This window comes from Carcharodon carcharias, chromosome 6 (assembly GCF_017639515.1).
Source record: "Carcharodon carcharias isolate sCarCar2 chromosome 6, sCarCar2.pri, whole genome shotgun sequence".
NCBI lineage: Eukaryota > Metazoa > Chordata > Chondrichthyes > Lamniformes > Lamnidae > Carcharodon > Carcharodon carcharias.
The window spans coordinates 93,144,230-93,163,551 of NC_054472.1; the positions used below are offsets into that span (position 1 = coordinate 93,144,230).

Sequence of the window (19,322 nt, forward strand, 5' to 3'; positions counted from 1 at the left end):
TAGCAGGGCATAAAAGATTTAAAAATAATGAAAATAGGTGGGAAAAGAAAAATCTATATAATTATTGGAAAAAACAAAAGGAAGGGGCAAGAAACAGAAAGGGGGTGGGGATGGAGGAGGGAGTTCAAGATCTAAAGTTGTTGAATTCAATATTCAGTCCGGAAGGCTGTAAAGTGCCTAGTCAGAAGATGAGGTGCTGTTCCTCTAGTTTGCGTTGGGCTTCACTGGAATAAATGCAGCAAGCCAAGGACAGACATGTGGGCAAGAGAGCAGGGTGGAGTGTTAAAATGGCAAGCGACAAGGAGGTTTGGATCATTCTTGCAGACAGACCGAAGGTGTTCTGCAAAGCGGTCGTCCAGTTTACGTTTGGTCTCTCCAATGTAGAGGAGACCGCGTTGGGAGCAACAAATGCAATAGACTAAGTTGGGGGAAATGCAAGTGAAATGCTGCTTCACTTGAAAGGAGTGTTTCGGTCTTTGGACGGTGAGGAGAAAGGAAGTGAAGGGGCAGGTGTTGCATCTTTTGCGTGGGCATGGCAGGTGCCATAGATGGGGGTTGAGGAGTAGGGCGTGATGGAGGAGTGGACCAGGGTGTCCCAGAGGGAATGATCCCTATGGAGTGCCGCTGGGGGGATGAAGGGAAGATGTGTTTGGTGGTGGCATCATGCTGGAGTTGGCGGAAATGGCAGAAGATGATCCTTTGAATGCGGAGGCTGGTGGGGTGATAAGTGAGGACAATCGGGACCCTATCATGTTTCTGGGAGGGAGGAGAAGGCATGAGGGCGGATTCACGAGAGATGGGCTGGACACGGTTGAGGGCCCTGTCAACGACCGTGAGTGGGAAAACCTCGGTTAAGGAAGAAGAAGGACATGTCAGAGGACCTGTTTTTGAAGGTAGCATCATCAGAACAGATGCGACGGAGGCGAAGGAACTGAGAGAATGGGATGGAGTCCTTACTGGAAGTGGGGTGTGAGGAGCTGTAGTCGAGGTAGCTGTGGGGTTCAGTAGGCTTGTAATGGATATTAGTGGACAGTCTATCACCAGAGATTGAGACAGAGAGCTCAAGGAAGGGAAGGGAAGTGTCAGAGATGGACCATGTGAAAATGATGGAGGGGTGGAGATTGGAAGCAAAATTAATGAATTTTTCCATGTCCCGATGAGAGCATGAAGCAGTACTGAAGTAATCATTGATGTACCGGAGAAAGAGTTGTGGAAGGGGGCCGGAGTAATACTGGAACAAGGAATGTTCCACATACCCCATAAAGAGACAGGTATAGCTGGGGCCCATGCGGGTACCCATAGCCACATCTTTTATTTGAAGGAAGTGAGAGGAGTTGAAGGAGAAATTGTTCAGTGTGAGAGCAAGTTCAGCCAGACGGAGGAGAGTAGTGGTGGATGGGGATTGTTCGGGCCTCTGTTCGAGGAAGAAGCTAAGGGCCCTCAGACCATCCTGGTGGGGGATGGAGGTGTAGAGGGATTGGACGTCCATGGTGAAGAGGAAGCGGTTGGGGCCAGGGAACTGGAAATTGTTGATGTGACATAAGGTGTCAGAGGAATCACGGATGTAGGTGGGAAGGGACTGGACAAGGGGAGAGAGAAGAGAGTCAAGATAACGAGAAATGAGTTCCGTGGGGCAGGAGCAGGCTGACACGATCGGTCTGCTGGGACAGTCCTGTTTGTGGATTTTGGGTATGCGGTAGAAGCGGGCCATCTGAGGTTGGGCGACTATCAGGTTGGAAGCTGTGGGAGGAAGATCTCCAGAGGAGATGAGGTCAGTGACAGTCCTGGAAACAATGGCTTGATGTTCAGTGGTGGGGTCATGGTCCAGGGTGAGGTAGGAGCAAGTGTCTGTGAATTGACGTTCAGCCTCCGCGAGGTAGAGGTCAGTGCACCAAGTAGTGTTGTGCTCTGATTTCTACTGTGTAGTTTGAAAATTTTGCTTGGTGAGAGGTTTTGGCCTGTGTAAAGTGTTGTGCACCGTGAGGTTCTTTCTGTGCTAGGATAGTGTACACTTTAACAAAATATCAAATAGTTGCATAACCAGAATCCCCATTGAATCAAAGCTTCATTTCCTTCATTACATGCTTTCTTATTTTGGTCTGAAAACATAGCCAGTTGTTGTACTGGCAGTCAACGGGGGAGCTATAGTAACCAAAAGCATCTGAGTATATTCATGATGATAAAGCAGATTCTATGTAATTTAGACTGCTATTGTTGAATCATTGTGATTATTTAACATTGCACAAAACTGGTTAAACAGGACTGAGCATTCTGTGTTAGTATAAATTTTCCATCAAGAAATGGTGTGACTGTTTTAAGAAAGTATTTCCTAACTAATAGTTATTGATAACCGAATGTATCCACAGTATGATATTAACATGGCGCCTTATCATTGTACAACACAATCAAATAATCTGGCTCTCCCATTCTGGTTAATTACCCTGCGCAAGAATGGTAGGCTCTGAGGACTGCTGGATTTTGGGACTTCGACCTCATTCACTTATCATGGCGATGTGGAACCTGGTCACACAAGATTAGTGGTTATGAGAATAATGGAACTGCGGGAGGGTCATTGTGGGGCTTAATGGGTGTTGGGGAGTAAGGTAGGAGATCTAGGGAGCCTGAAAGTCAGGGATCTTATTTGGAGGGAGATCCAAAAGTTGCCTTAAGTCCTGGGGGCAGAATTTTCTGTGCCCACTGGCGTGAGACATGTTTGATGTCGTGAGCGGACGATATGGCGAGAAGGCCAAAAATCAGTTTCATGACGTTGGAAGCCTCATTGTAATATATCTGCTTATCATTATAAGCCCATCGGCCCGGAATCCCCCATGCTGAATCATCTGCCCATATTGGCATGATTATTCATCAACATGTTTCACAGCAGCACTTGGCAGGCTGCACTTTGAGGGGAACTCGGAGGTGAGTGCACAGTAACGTTGCGCAGTGCTTGACAGGGTCGCCCATTGGACTTCAAGGTCGAGGCACAATAGGAGGGGGGGGCAAGGGCTGTTCTCAGGTTGAGATGCATAGCTGCGCTGCTGGTGAGGGCTGCCCTGCTGTTGAGGCAAGTTGTGGGGTGGGTGGGGGGCAATGGCTGCCCTGCGATTGATGATGGTGCACAAGCACATGCGGGGGAGGAGGCGGGAAGTAGCCACGCATTAGGGAAACCTTGTATAAAGGTGACCATTCCTCTGCAGCTGAGACAGTTCAGGCACAGCAACATTGACATGCTCAGAGTTGGGCCTCTAGCTTATCTGCCCACTCAAGCAACGCAGAGGCGTGAAATTGCCACAAAGTGTTCCGGAGCTTTTCACCCCTCGAGCACAGACTGCAAACTAATGACTGTTTTAGTGGACTGCAGAATAGTTAGAGATGACTGCACACATTGTACAATGTCCTTGCGAAAGCTGGCTGTGGAGCAGTCACTGGTGGAGGTGCTCACAGCCTCTTGCAATGTCCTGGTTTGGGCCAGCCTCCCCCATGGTTCAAGCTAACAGTGCAGCCTTGCAGCGCAGGTTAGGAGAATGCCTATGCTGGAACTGAGAGCACAGCATGCAGTCTAGTGGGTGAATCGGTCAGGTGGAATGGGGCGGAGTTGGGTGGGGTTTCGGGCAGCTATTCAGCGCAATAAACTCTGGCCATCCAAATGCGTTAAAGGGCCTTCAGACTTAAGCAAGAGAGGTTCTTAGAATACCCAAGCTAACAGACACGCCTCTCTTTTTCATCCTACAGAAGGAGTACATCAGGAGCATTGAGCCTGGTGAACTAGCTGTGTGCCTTGTGGTGTACAGAGAGTAGAGCCAATAGAGAAGAGAGTGACAGGGGCACCTGGCTGTGCAGAGGGAGGAGCAGCACCCTCTGGAAGAAGAGGCAGCTGGGGCTCCCACATACGCCCTGAAGAGCCACGGTGAGCCGTCGCTGGTCGGTGCCTTAGGTACTGCCTTTCATTCCTGCAGATGACCGAGAACCAGTGTTGCCAAAGACTGCACATGACCAGGGAACTGGTCAGTCACATCTGCCAATTTCTGCAGGATTTGGTGCCACAGGGACATGGAGGGCATCTACTGCCTGTGACCGTGAAAGTAACTGTGGTGCTCAATTTTTCATGCCACTAGCTCCTTTCAGGGCTCCACAGGTGACCTCTGTGGGATATCACAAGCCTCCACCCACAAATGCATCCATGATGTCACGGATGCCATCTTCGTGACGGCACACAACTTCATGCATTCCGCTCGGGACTAGGAGAGCCAGGATGCAAAAGCGATTGGAATTGCCCAGATCTCAGGTTCCCACAGGTGCAGGGTGCCATCCACCGCACTTACGTGGTGCTCTGATCTCTGTTGCAGCAAGCCATCAACTATGTCAACTGAAATGGGCTTTCATTTGCTGAATGATCAGCTGGTGTGCGACCACCACAAACACATCCTGTAGGTCTGCACACGGTTTCCAGGGAGTGTCCACGACTCCTACATTCTCAGTCAGTCACAGATCCCTGGAAGACGTTTCCATGGTCCACAGAGGCTGCAGGTTTGGCTCCTTAGAGACAAGGACTACCTGCAGAGGAGGTGGCTGCCTCAGACTGCAGCAGACAGAAGGTACAACGAAACTCATGCTGAAAATCACAAATTGATGGAGCAGACCATCGGGATGCTGAAAATGAGGTTCCAGTGCCTGGATCAGTCTGGTGGAGCCCTGCAATATTGTCCACAGAGGGTATCATGCATCATTGTTGGCTGCACCCTTTACAATCTGGCACTGCAACGGGGAGAGGAGCTGGCTGAGGAGGAGGAGATGAAGGAGCTGGATGTCTCTGATGAGGACGTCAACGGGGATGAGGGTGAGGAGCTCCTTGAAGGCAAGGATGATGGGGATGAGGCCATCGCACTGGCCAGACAAGTCATGCGTGCTCAGGAGGCCCTCATAGCTCCTAGATTTGTGGATGATGATGACTTGCAATGAGGAGACATTATAGATCCTCACCTTGCATCTGTGAATGTTTAACTCCTATCTGGCTGATGGCAGTGAACATGCCCACTGTGATAAGGTTTCTGTCAAGGGTACACAGCAGAGACCCTTATAGCCGTTTGATTGCACGAGGATGATGATGGCATTCCATAGATCTTCACATTGCCTCTGCGAGTGTCTGACCTTGGCACACATCCTCTGGAGGGCTGTGACCTGGTGGGCCCCGGCCTGTTTTCGGGGTCCTGCTATGTGGCAGTGGCACCCTCCTCAGCCTCTGGAGCTGGAGCTGCTGAGGTAACAGGAAGAGTGGATTCGGATAGGCCGGACATACCCGGAGTCACCTGGATGAGGATAGCCCGGGGGTGTGCACCTGCTGATCCTCCCCTCTATGGGTGCCCAAGGGCTACTGGCTGACTTCTTGAGGAGAAGGGGCAGCTGGAGTGAGATCGAGTTGCCCAGCACCCTTCTCGCGCACACACTGTTGAAGGGCAACTATGGCATCAGTGATGTAGTTTAGCTGGTACTGCAGTGCAGGAGTAAGGTCCTAGACCAAGGTCTCCATGGCAGCCACCATTGCACCAATGTTGACCCTGGTGTGTTGGCATGCTGGCGCTATCACCTCAGCCTGAAGAGGGACGGACCCCTCCATCGTGCCTTACAACCTGAGGAGTGCAGCGGACATCCTTTCCTGATGTTCCCGAGATTGCCTTTGCAGTTTCAGCAACTGTGACATGACTGAGGCCAGAGGCTCACATCTGACTTGGACTCAGCAGATGTCTGGCCTCCAGCAGTCCTCCAGAGTGCCGAGAACCTGGGAAGCCCCTGCCACCGCCTCCTGTGGATCAGACAGTGCGATGTGCTCACCAGAATGTGATCCCGAGGCTACTCTAAAGCAAGGCTCCATCGGCCTTGTCTCTGCGCTGGGTGGAGGGTGTGGGTGAGCGCTGTGACGGGTCTTCAATGAAAGTGCCTTCAGATTCCTCTTTAGAGGTTTCTTCAGAGCTTGATTGGAGGCCCTGGGTTGTGTTCCCAGATGTGCATGTGCAAGCAAGGAAAGATAATTAGTGCATGGCAGTGGCCTGTGAAAGAGGACACATTACTCATGGCTTGGCTGTCTGATGGATGTTGCACTGCTGGGTCCTCTCCTGGTAGAGCAGCACCGACCTCACCGTCAGCACAGGAGTGGTCCAGATCCTCATCAGCTAGCTGGATGACTACTTACAAAATCCATTGGAACCTTGATTTCAGGCATTCCCCCCCTGGCCTGCGACCTCTCCCTCTTGTGTGCCAGCTTATCCTCACGAATAGAGATGGAGAGGGTGCAAGCAGGATGCCTGCCAGGCCAGATGATAAGTATTCCTGGCATGTGTGGGTGGTGAGTGGTCCCATGGACGGGATGAGGACAATGAAGGTGTGTGTGAGAGAGCGAATAGTAATGTCCCTTGAACTGGCAGTGAGTGAGGGCCCTGTGGATGTGTGATGGGTTTTGAGTGTGTGAGTTGAGAGTGATGAGAAGTGATGAGTGACTTACCCTGGCGGAATGGAGGAAGGAGATCATTCATCCTTTTTCGGTACTAGGTGGCCGTCCTCTTTTGTAGGGCAATGGCGCTGACCACCGCTGCCACTGTCTCCCATGCTGGATTGATCCTGTGGCCAGAGTGGGGACAGCGAACATCACAGCGAGCCTCCACTGCGTCCAAAAAGTACTCGAGGGACACATCATTGAACCTAGGGACTGCAGTCTTTTTGCTTTTCGGGGCCATCCTGTCTTCTGTGCAGCAGTTGTGGTCTGGAAGCACTGAGAGGTGTGTGCGCAGCTGGACTTTAAAATGGTGCCAGGCCTGATGAAACGGCGAGATGTTGTCATGGCAGGCAAATGAGAGCCTGCCCACCATGAAAACGGCGTGTTTCCCCAGGAATGCATAATTAATGTGGCGGGTTTGGAATGATATGGCATGAAAAGCCACCATTGCGGCCAGCAGGTAAAACATTGTTTTACCCTCCTGCTATCACACTGAGTGCAAATCTGGAAAGATTCCACCCGATATGTGGCTGCATGAGATATGCCACACATGTACCCAGTAGACCTCTGGAAGGATCAGCTGGCAAAAACATTAAATATCACTAGCACTGGGTTGCCTTCCAGTCCACAGGTTCACATGTCATCTTGAAGGAGAGCAAAGAGGTCAGCAATTGCCTCCCTAGGCAGCCTCAACCATCTTTGACGATGCCTCTCCATCATCTGCAGGTAATTAATGTACATATGAGCACTCGATGCGCCAGTGCTCGTCGTCACACTTGTCCCTGTTGTCTCCATCCTGAGCAGCCTAGGCATCTGCTGCCACCCCTTGTTGATCTTCTGGCCATTGCTGTGCCGGACCCAAGGCCATCCTCTCAAAAATCCTTCTCTCCTCTGTCCAAGGCTCCAGGAGCACTGCGTGAATGAGATCCATGTAGCCTCCAGAAAGCAAAATGTGGACAGAAGGCAGGCAAAAATAGTGTTTACCACTGTTTACATGGCCTTTGTTCCTGATCTTGCACTCGTGCACCAATGGGAACCCCTCTGCTTTTCTTTGACAATACCCTGGTCTCCAACCGCCATATTCTAGTCTCCTCCCACATCAGCTTGTTGTTGATTAATGTCACTTGACAATCCCTTCATCACACTTGACATTCCCTCAATCATTAATTTTTTAAAAATCTGGAATTGAAAGCTAGTCTCAGTAATAGTAACCATGAAACTATCATCGATTATTGTAAAAATATATTTAGTCCACTAATGTCCTTTAGGGAAGGAAAGCTGCTTTCTTTATCTGGTCTTGCCTATATGTCACTTACAGCAATATGGTTGACTCTTAACTGGTGTCAAGGGAAATTAGGGAATTGCAACAAATGCTGTCCTTGCCAGTGATGCTCTCATCCCATGAATAAATAAAAAAAACCCTCTTACCCTCCCTTAGTCAAACTTGGCCTTCCCCCCATCAACTTCAACCCCCCACCTCCCCATCATACTTAACCTTGGTGAACATTGAATCTCCCTTGGTCACCCTTCACCCGCCCTCAATCAACCTTGTTCTTCCTTCTGTCACCCACTACCATCCCTCTCTCAGCCACCACCATCCCTCTCTTAGCCACCACCATCCCTCTCTCAGCCAACACCATCCCTCTCTCAGCCAACTTCCTTTGTCAGCCACCACCTGCCTCTTCCACCCTTGACCTGCAGAGCGAAGCTTCTCAGCCTCCTCTCTCATCTTCCAGCAACTTTCCTGTAAACATAAAACAGCTCCAACTCACTGCAAATCCACCTTGAAGTCTGCCTCACTTGCTCCAAGCCAGCTTTAACTAGTTGTGAAAATGAAGGCCCATGTTTCCTGTGCATCTCTGATTTAATCCCAAATGTGCCATTTTATCTCAAAACCTCATGCCTTAATCATGTCATGATATGACAGATTGTAATTGCCTGCCTGAACAAATCCCAAAGAGAAACTTGGCCACACTATCACAGCAATATTGCAATATGTATTTTTATTACAAGAAGTTATGTGTACTGAAGTCAGGGGTAAGATTCCACTACCAGTTCTGGATATATTAAATTAAAACATTTATTAACAAAAGAAAACTTAAACATACAAGATTACAGTTACACAGTTAAATTTAGTCTTATAACATTTCCTAAATGCTTTCTACATCACTACATTCACAAACACCTTTTTCCATACAAGTCCCTAGAGATTCTTAACCTATAAAACATCCAGTAATATTACTGCAGGGCACCCACTGCTGCTATAAGGGAGGTATTTTACAAGCTTCTCTCTCCCTCGACAATGGAAATCCAACGCGATTAACAAAACCTGGCTTTCTGGACCAACCAGACACTTCTCTGGGGTGGCTAGAAGCTGCTTCCTTCACAAGACTGTGCTTGCACAGCACTTTCTTCAAGGCCACATGGCCACACACCTCTTACAGCTTTTAATCTTTTCTTAAGTACATTTTTCCCCTTTCATCTTTAAACCCATTGTTCTCAACTCTCTTTTGAAAGTTACCTTTCCCAGAATCTAAAATCTTTCATGTTGTCTTTATGGCCATTACTTTCAGGAAAATAAACTTAATAACTCTGCCTTATTTGTTTATGATGTTTGCCATTGTAAAATTCCCTTTTACCTCTTTGAAATTCAATAGTCAAAGATTCAATCCTTAATTATCTCCTCATGCAAATTCCTATTCATGTTTATCTGCTTGTATCTTAGCTCACTCATTTCCACTTCAAAATGCCTGCTGTTACACCTAATCCCTTTGATGATTTATACCTTGCAGTCTGACTGTCTTCAGTTTAATTAAATTAATTGCACACATACACGCACACACACAACACACACACAGCTCCCACAAGCCTGTTTCATAGTATCCCATAATAATATTGGAAAAAAATGATATTTTCTTTACAGTTAGTATCCATTTTATGCCAAGGCATTCCAGTAAAGTTCCAACTCTATGATGTGCATACTGCCACCCCACCTCCAAGCTGCTACCAGGATAATTCGGCAAGTTTATACCAACGTCGGGAAGTTGAAAATTGTCTTTCCATCCTTTTCAGCACCCCCTGTCCACCTCCCTCCCCGTACACTCAGCTAGCATTAAATCCTGTTTTCAAGGCTTGTACATGAAGGGTGGTCATTAGGATGGGAATTAGCACCTTCAGGAGAGGTCAAGATAAATCTGAAATTTTAAAAGTAAAAACAAATGTTTGGCATTATCTTTCTAATATTAATGGTGAGAGGATTCCTATTCATTTCGTCAATTACTCAACTTAGAACTTGTAACATTCTCTTCACAGCTACTGTCAAATTACCATAAATGGAGAGCCGAATGCCCTGAGATAAGTGCAGATCTGAGGCCTGTAACAGTCATGGGTCTCCTAAAGGCTGGTTACCATGGGGTTTTGAGGTCTCGTGATTCCAGTGGAAGCAGGGTTTTGATATATAGAATTGGTAAGTATTGCAACTTCCAAGTCTTGCACTCTACTTGATCCTCTAATCCTAGTAATAATTTACAGAACAGACCATTAACCTACAGATAAGTAACCTACAGATAAAAATACAATATAAATGAATATCTGTAATTCATTGAACTGTTATGGTTGTGATTTACATTGCATTTATATGTGAGGAATGTACAAACAAATCTACTTGGTGTACAGAGACATCTTTAATCAAGGTAAAAGCATAACTGAACAAACCATATTGAAATTTGCTGAGCAAGGTGGGACTAAAGATGTAACATCTTGAGGAAATTGGGTGAGGTCATGGGTCAGGATTTTATGGCCCCTCTTGCCCGTCGCCATATTACGGTCCAGCCAAACTGAATGGAAATTTAATTGGCTCACCGCTTCCTCCAGGGTGGAGATGCCGCGGCGGCGCCATAAAATCCTGGTCATGGTAACAGTGTTGCAAAATGGTAGGATAAGGATTCTCACACAAAACCACTTCTCGCATGCCAAGTCAAGCTAGTAATACAGCTCAAAGGTGTTTGGAAAATTCCAATTTCTATTCCTCATGCCAATTATTTTTTATTATACTGCTAGACAAGCATGTCTTTAGTGTGACTATTACTTGGTACATTGTAAATGGACTCTTTCCATAAATATTAACTTAAATAGATAAAAATGGGAAACAGGAATTAACAGGAAGTAAGAAAGGTTAAAATTATGTGATACAAAGCCTTTGAAGATTTAGTTATCTTACTAAGCTGAAAAATATGATCAACTGATTTGGCTTTCAATATTTGCAAAACCAACACAGTCTAAAAGAAAAAGTATAATAATGTATGCCTTTTATATATCTGGAACATTTATGGAAAAAATATAAATATAGCTCTTAAGTGCTACAAAGTACAGGAAAGAAAGTTCCTTACTTTATCGAGAGCAGATGTAATGGTTTAGAGAGTAAAGATGCCACTCTGAAAACAGAGCGAGAAGCTCCTGTTCGATACTAATTTTGCGCTGAATTTGATGATCTTAACCCTGAAAAGGGAGAAGGTTTCTGATCTTAATAGCTTTTCACCAATCCCTGTTAGAAAGTATGTGTATATAAATTTCTGGTGAAGACAGGCTAGAGTTCAGCTGTGATGCCTTATGCAGTAAAATATTATGTTCAAATTCACTGTCTTTGCTCATACATGAAGAATAGCTATTTGGTTGAGGTACTGGAGGGGCTAAATCCTGAAGCATACTTCATTAACAGCCAGTGCTTTCTGGAGAGGAGAGAAAAACTATCCAAAGAAGAAAGTAGTTATTTTGAACTCCTTGTTGCAGTAGAAGGATAGCACTGATCTCTCACTGTTGCTTCTACCCCAAGTGGAGGAGGAAACCTCCTTCCCAGTAAAAGGTAATTTACCTGAAAGTTTGGCTGTAAGTTTTAAAAGAGGGATTCAATAAATTTAAAACTTGGTTTAATTTAGTTGCATGCAGCCTAATTACTGGATCACAAATTAATCCTTTAAACTGTTTGAGTTCAACAGAGATATAGCCATCAGGCAAAGACTCATACACTGAATTAGCAAATAATACCAAAATTTATTGAACATAAGCAAAATAAGACATCAGTACACTTATCAATTACTTATCAATTATTTAATAAAAAGAAAACATAAGTATACTTATCAACCAAACCCTACAGACTCAATCCCCGCGCTGACAGGAAACGTCCTCTACCCCCGAGGATATCAATTATCTCAACCCTTTGCACTGACAGGTATTCGCCTCTGCCTCTGAAGGAAACTATCCAGGGTCCACGGCAACAGGAATTTGGGCTCTGTCCTTGGGCCCAGTGCTACACTCATGATCTCTTTGCTGATAGAAATTCTTACCTCTGTCCCCAAAGTTCAAATTGACTTCCCTTCACTTGGTGTACAAAACGAGATGGTTCCCATAGCATCTTTTTACACTTAAAAAGATGTGTGACCCCATTTTAGCCAGTGTTGCTGGAAATGGCTAATTGGTCATTAATATTTTATGGGTTAATTTGATACATTCTGGCTAGTTGTGCAAATTGCCTTAAGCTTAAACAATGGGTTTGCTTCAAGCTTTGTCCCTTATTTTAAGACTTACAGGCAACTCATTCATTAAATCAGAATCTCAGCAGTCAAAGTTGATGCATAGGATAGGATCCCATAGAATTCAGGCTCTCTTTCCCAGAATTTGTGACAGCACTTCAATTCTTTCATATAGATATATTCGTAGAAAAATACAAAAATATAATATTTCTTATTGATATTGATTATTAATTGCGTATCCTTCAATTACAGGGCAATTGGGGTAGTTCCTTCTAATCCAATCATCTGTTGCTAGTTGGTGATTATTATATGAGGTTAGTTTCTCATGTATAATTGTTAGCAGTATCAATCTGACATCTTTTCTAGTATAAGTTAGTAATTTGACCAAGTTTGTTCTTTGTGGATTACATAATTATATAAAAAGTCCATAATAATAATAATAATATGGTCAAGTTTGAGCAAGCACACCGAATTCTATAAAAATAAAATCTAGGCCAGATTACATCTCCCTGGGATGAGGGTGAAATATAATGCCAATATATTGATCCCTCACTAAACCTAATCTAACAGAGCTGTGCCTTTACCCAGAGTGGAGGTTTCTCAGTTCAATCATCATTCTTCTCTGATATTTTTCTGTAATAATCAATACAATCACAATGAGCAGTTGAATTCCAACCAAAACTTGAGGTGATTGAAATCCATAACGGAACTTTAATGTCCAGATTAAAGTTTCACCTATACCTTTAACTCCAACAACCAGTGTCTCTTCAGCAACCTTTGTATTCCACTGTTGTAGCAGGTAGACATGTTGGTTGGAGAATTTAATATTTTGCAACAACTTTGTCAGGTGCCTAGGCAACAGTGGAATAACGTACCCAAATCTATTGACATATTCATGTAGATGTTACTTCATGTTATCCTTAACAGCAATGTTTAACTAGTGATAATAATACAGATTGTGTGATAATTCTGATTTTTCTCCAAATCTCTTTGCTCTATTCCTTCCTGCAAGGCCATGATGTGTTTGCATCAGGTTGGTAATCCCATATCAGTTACATTGATCACTACTGGCACCATTCCATGATGTACATTGTGTGTGAATGACGACTAGATTGTTGCTAGGGCCTGGCCAATGCTTAGGACACTCTAATATCTTGGTAACTGTTCTTGATATATTAACAGGAGATTGTAGTTTAAATTTGTGTTTGATGGCTTTGACATTAAGGTCTCTTTCTTTCCTTTTGGTACATGCTCAAATGATCCATTGTAAGACTCAAAATTTTCCTGTTTTGGACCAACCAATGGGGATTATATCACTGTATCCTGTTAATGAGGGGAATGTCAGGGTGTTATATACAGACTTCCCTATTAATTACTATTCTGAGAGCCACTGGAAATTTGTTCTCCAACTAACACATAACTGCCTATTGTCTTCATTTTGTTCATATGTCAGTGTGGTGCATGAATTTCAGAGGCCTCCATTTATCTACCCCATATGTCCCAATCATGTTTCTCTATTAAAAACCAGACCCAATAAGTATTGGGTTCCATCTCATCATAGAGATCATATACCATACGTACTCCTCATCCCTGTTCTACTCTCCAAACTTGCTGCTTCCCTTCTAGAACACATCCCACAGAGCCATCACTCTTAATCTCACGTGTAGTTCCAAACTTCTACTTTTCCTGCATTGCGTGGTGTCACCTGTGAGAGTCTACTGTATGTTGCTTTTACACATTTTTGCCACCCTGGCATTGTAGGTGAATACAACCCTCAATGAGAAGTTCAGATAGAAGGCCATAGACATCACAAAGCATAATCTCAGGAGATCCATTTATAAAAGTGTAGCATTTACTCTCTCAGTTTTTAAACTGATTAATATGGTGTTTTCTGTCTTTACCTTTGCCTTTCACAGTGGTAACATGTTAGCCCATTGAGCAGAGTAATCTGTACACAGCTTCTTTAATATTGTTTTTAAAGCTTTATTTATTCTCTCGACCACTCCAGAAAACTGTGGATGTGACTGATGTGAAGTTTGAATTACTTACTGTATTTAAGTAAAATTTCCTGTGGTGAAATGTGACCCTTGGTTACTGCCTACCTGCAATGGTAGGCCCCACCTACAGATTACCTCACTCAAAATTCTCTTACAAAAGTGTTGCTAATTCTAAGTTATTGATATATAAGTATTAATGTCTTAACTATTAAGTGAAATGGACTTAAAACATCTCCCAACTCTCTCTTTTTAACTGTCTCCACCTTGTGGATATTCCTTACAATTATAATTCTCAGGACTTTAATTGTTCCAATCCAAATTTTGAGCAGAATTTTTCCGTCAGCGAGTTGGGGGTGGGGCCTGCTCACCGACACGAAAATGACGCAGGAGAATGTCAGGGGGAAATCCCAACGTCATCCGACCCCATTTAAATATTCAGGAAGGCGGGGGGGACAGCGCGATCAGCTGTCTGCCCGCCGACCTGTCAATGGCCAATTGAGGCCATTGACAGGATAATTAAGCCAATTAAAGGCCCTGCCCATCCAACCTTAAGGCTGGTGGGCAGGACAGGAGCCCCAGCGGGCTTCTGAAAAGCATGAAACCTCATCCGCCGGCAGGATGAGGATTCATGTCTATTTTAAAAAACTTTAATAAAGTTTATGTGATAATTATTAACATGTCCCATCTCATGTGACATTGTCACATGAGGGGCACATGTTAATTCTTTTATTTTTCTATTTTTCAACTTTCAAAAACTGTCAGCACTCTCCCTGAGGCAGCACTTAGTCCCAGGGAGATGTGCGCTCTTTCTCTTCTGGGTGCATGCGTGAAAAAGCACACTCTGACAGTTAGGGAATCACTCCCCCCCACCCCCCCAGCATAGGCAGCACATAGTGCTTCCCGTTGGGCGGCCTGCAGGGCAGGCCTTAATTGGCCCGCCCACTCAAAATGGTGGCTGGACCCGTTTCGATGGCAATGATCGGCTGCTCGCCCGCCGCCGAGCTGGTGGGGCCCACCCACCCATCAAGGGCAAAATTCTGCTCTTTATCTCTTTTTCTTTAATTTTACTCACTTCGACAAGTACAGTGTTTAATTCTATCCTGATTGTTTTGGAGTGAGTTCTTCTATAGAATATGTGTCAGTGCCTTAATGATTTAAGGATGTTATCTCACTCTACTGGCCACATTAGCCATTTCATGCCATGCTGTTTGCCTGAGACCTGTTCTTCAGTGCAAGTTCGCCAAGTATTTTCTGATCTGTGAACTAGCCCATTTTTGAACTGATTCCTTGCACATTCTGTTTGTCACTTACTGCGTAACATATCTGCACAAGTACAATATCATGCCACACATTGTTGACCCTCATGATCTTATGAAAATATCTCAAAATCTTTGCTTATCTCTCCCATGTATTGTCCCAATGCCTAGGTGGTGGCCAGACTTATCAAAAGCAGTTCTCTTAAAAAAATCCACAGGCAGGGATAAGAATATCTCCACGAGGAAGCTGTCAATTTATTGGTCTCATTTATACTTTCCTTTCACTAGAATATATTGCCATGAAAATATAGTAATTTTCATAATATTATTGTGATTTATGGTATAAGTGGGTTAATAGTTTCTCTGTGTGTATCTCTGTATGTGTGGGATTTAATTGAATTGGAGACAGCTGGTCTGGAGCTTTTGAGTTATTAAAAAGAAGCTAGGTTTGAAATGCAGAATATGTAAACATGGCTGAAGTTTTAGTATGTGAGGAAAATTTGCATTTACAGATAAATTAAATTACTTTGAATTTCAAGGAGATGGTAGGATGTTACACGTAACCAAAAGAAGCTAAGTCAAACAGTGTGTTTATTTTTCCCAAAGGTTACTGATAAAAAATAGTACTATGAAAGATTTATATTATGAGAAAAGTAAAGTTGCAAAGACATATGGGAACAATGGAATTTACATTAAAAATAGAGAAACATGTATAAAGGAGATGAGGCTATGTGTCAAAAGGAGAAGGAATTCTAAGACCTAACAAGTCTGAAAAGCCTCTAGCCTCTGTGCATCAAGTTGCTGTCTACAGGAACCGAAGCTGAGAAAACTCACTGTGAGTATCACTGTCCAGGGTATTGTGTGGCTTTGCCTGGGTCTGTTTAAATATATTTGTTTTTACCGTTGCTTTAACATAAATGTAACTGGGAACCAGATTAATTATGGGTTTTAGGAGTTATTATAATAGTAATTTGTAGACCTATGTATGTGCTTGAAATCTTTTCTTTTGTTAATAAATATTTAATTTAGTTTTGTAAAAGATCTCAAAGTCTTGGTGGACTTATTTCTACTGAATTCAAGGCATGCGTCTCAAAATAAAATACAAATTGCAAAACAGTTGTGGCAGCTGTTTCAAATTTCCCTCTACAATTTGAGCAGCTTGACATTTACCATCTGCTGTGCCATATTAAAATTTTAGTACCAGATTGATATATTCCATTGAACTATATGCAAGAAAGGCAATTCCAAATCCCATTTGGTGCTGTGTTTTTTTCCCCCCTGCCTCCATCTTCTCTTTCTAAATGGGACCATCAATTACCATTGTATCTCATTCATGAGTCATGGAGAAACTTTACAGTTAAATAAAATATTTTCGTAACATCTTTAAAATGGAAATCAAATATTTCTACTCAATTCTAGGCATAAACATATTTTGCTTGTTCATGCTTTATTTTAAATGACATTTGAAGTTCTCAAAAGTAATTTGGTAAATTACACTAGACCTTTTATATCTCAAAATTATTCTAAATTCAAATGACAGTGCTGCTGGGCTAACTGGTTTCCGCTAATTTTTAATTTTCCTATATCATTAGAAACTATGTTGTAATATGTCTTTAAGGAATAGCAATATGACATCATTAGAAGGGAAGAAAGTCTTAGGGCCGAATTCTCCCATCTGGGACTAAGTCCGATGGCGGGGGGTGGGGACGGGGAGTGTTTCCCACGGCGGAGACCTACAGGAAATCCTGCAGTATCTTCTGACCCCGATGTAATTAATTATGCAATTGGGGGTTTTGTACCGTCTCCTGTGGCGGGGCGGGCTTGATGGCATGCGCCCCACCATCATTACCAGGCACCATATTTAGAAGGTGCCCCGACACCCACAATGTCAAACCAAAATCAGAGATGTCTGCAAGGTCATCCGCAGGCCCAGCTCTGAAATTTAGTGACGCCTCCCTGCCCATCCTCCTGGACCATGGTGAGATGCGCAGGAATGTACTCTACCCGCCTGATGGGAGGAGGCCAAACAGGGACACCAATGCTGCATGGGCACAGGTGGCTGATGCTGTCATTGCCCGGTGGGGGGGGGGGGGGGGGGGGAGGGGGGATGGTGGGGGGGGGGCGGGGTGCAAAAGACGTCAACAACACAGCACTGGAAGAGGATGGATGACCTTATTCACTCCGCCAGGGTAAGTCTCATCAGATGGTTGCATAAACCACAAAGACTCCAATATATCAGGGTCCAAGGCCCAGTGGCAATGGCACGTCCTACCTTACAGCCCTACTTCAGTGCATCTGTGCTGCAGTGAAGTGACCACTATGTCTCCTTCACCCTTCAGCAAACATGGAACACTGCTTGGAAGGGAGGTGGGAGATGAAGATGTGGGGGACTGGCTTAGACGCAGAGGGAAGCAGCAAACTCTACAAATCACGTGCCTGTCTGAGCCTTCCCCGGCATGTGGATGTGTTCAGCACTCTGGAGGGAGCTGGTCCACAACCCTTCTGCCCAATTCACACCAGTGATGACCTGCCACAAAAGTGGGCTATCTGACAAGGGGAGGTGTGATAAATGAACCAATTTCCACTGCTCCAAAACATGCAATTCCCCTCAAACATGCTGTTCTCTTTGATCAGGAAAAGATCCAAAACAACCCATGAGAGTGTGAGTAGACAGGAGGGGGTGGTGCCCATTTCTCAGGTCTTTCACAGAGTTTGAGGAGAGGGCATCTGAGCTCGCAGGAGTCGAGTGGGACTGAGCAATTGGCTCGGGGGAACTTGGATTTGGGCGTCCACCTAGTAAGGATTCAACCATTCAATGCAACCTGGAGGATAGCATATGCCTCCATGTTTGAGGCAGCTGATGCTGTCACTTGTATTCTTCTTTCTCACTTACAGGTGCCTCCAGGAAGAGACCAAGACCCAAGGAGGAAGAGGAGAACCCCCTATCAGGCTTTAGCCCCAGCCCAGAGATGAGTCAGGAGGGAGCAGAAGAGGAGAGCTCCACAGCTGTAGTGGCATCAGAGTGGTCACTTGCACCCTTCACCAGCTCAGGAACACACCTCATTGTGCTAGTGCTAGTTTAGGAAGGGTCTCACCACCTGGTGGTGACCACACGGACACTTTTTCCACAGCAGGAGGAGGCAGCTTCAGCTGAACTCCCCGGCTCTTGGAGGACTGCTGGGGAAGAGGCATCTGTGAGGTCCGAGTCAGATGACGAGCCTCTAGAATTTGCCTTCCAACTCATAGTGGAGAGTCAGCAAGAGACAGGAAAACATCACGCAGAGCTGTTGGAAGCCCTCAACAGGGTTGCATACAAGTCAGAGGAGTCTGTCCGCTGCTGTCTGATGAAGCGGTGCCTATATGTGCATGCATGGAAGTTGCCATGGGGAAGATGGCCAACGCCATGGAGATAGTCATCCAGCAGAATGCCCAGTGTCTGCCAGAGATGCGTGCAGACCTGCACTCCATCACGCTAGCCATGGGCATAATGAGGGGGGAACGGGGCACCTCGACCTCCCTCCTGATGTTTCTTCCCCTCAAGGAGTCAGGCTGAGGCCCTCAAGCACCCAAAGGGAGGAGGAGCAGCAGCTGGATGCCCCTGGGTCATCCACTCAGGGATCTCAGAGCTTCCCTCCTAATCTCCTTTGCCTGTGACCCCTTCAACCTCGTCCTCTGTCACCGCAGAGAGAGCAGCTGACCTGCCAGACAGCCAAAGGAAGTCAGGCCCTCCAGGCCTTGGTTCTTTAGAGGATGACCACCGAAGTCATCAAAGGCAATAGGGCAAACAACTCCACAGGCTGTCTCTAACCCTGCTGCAGATGTCAGGCCAGCACCCAGAAGAAGTGGTAGACCAAGAAAAATCCCCAAATTTTGATCACAAGTGGTTGCATGGGTGAACACAATATAGTCACTGATTAATCTGCAATTATATCCACTTTCACTGCCTAATGTGCACTGTTTTCTTTCAGCAACATTATATAAGCTTCACAAGACGTCCCTGCCCATCACTAGGTGTTCAGCTGCACGCAGCTAGACCATAAGTGATTCTGGAGGG

At 45.0% G+C, this 19,322-nt stretch overlaps 1 protein-coding gene across 1 annotated transcript in view; it reads left to right on the plus strand.

Annotated features, from left to right (window-relative positions):
* ttpa (tocopherol (alpha) transfer protein) overlaps positions 1-19,322 on the plus strand; it is a 60,768-nt gene that overhangs the window by 19,505 nt on the left and 21,941 nt on the right. The window contains exon 2 of the mRNA XM_041189268.1: positions 9,800-9,953. Coding sequence (XP_041045202.1) covers positions 9,800-9,953 — 154 coding nt within the window. The remainder of the gene's footprint in view (positions 1-9,799; positions 9,954-19,322) is intronic.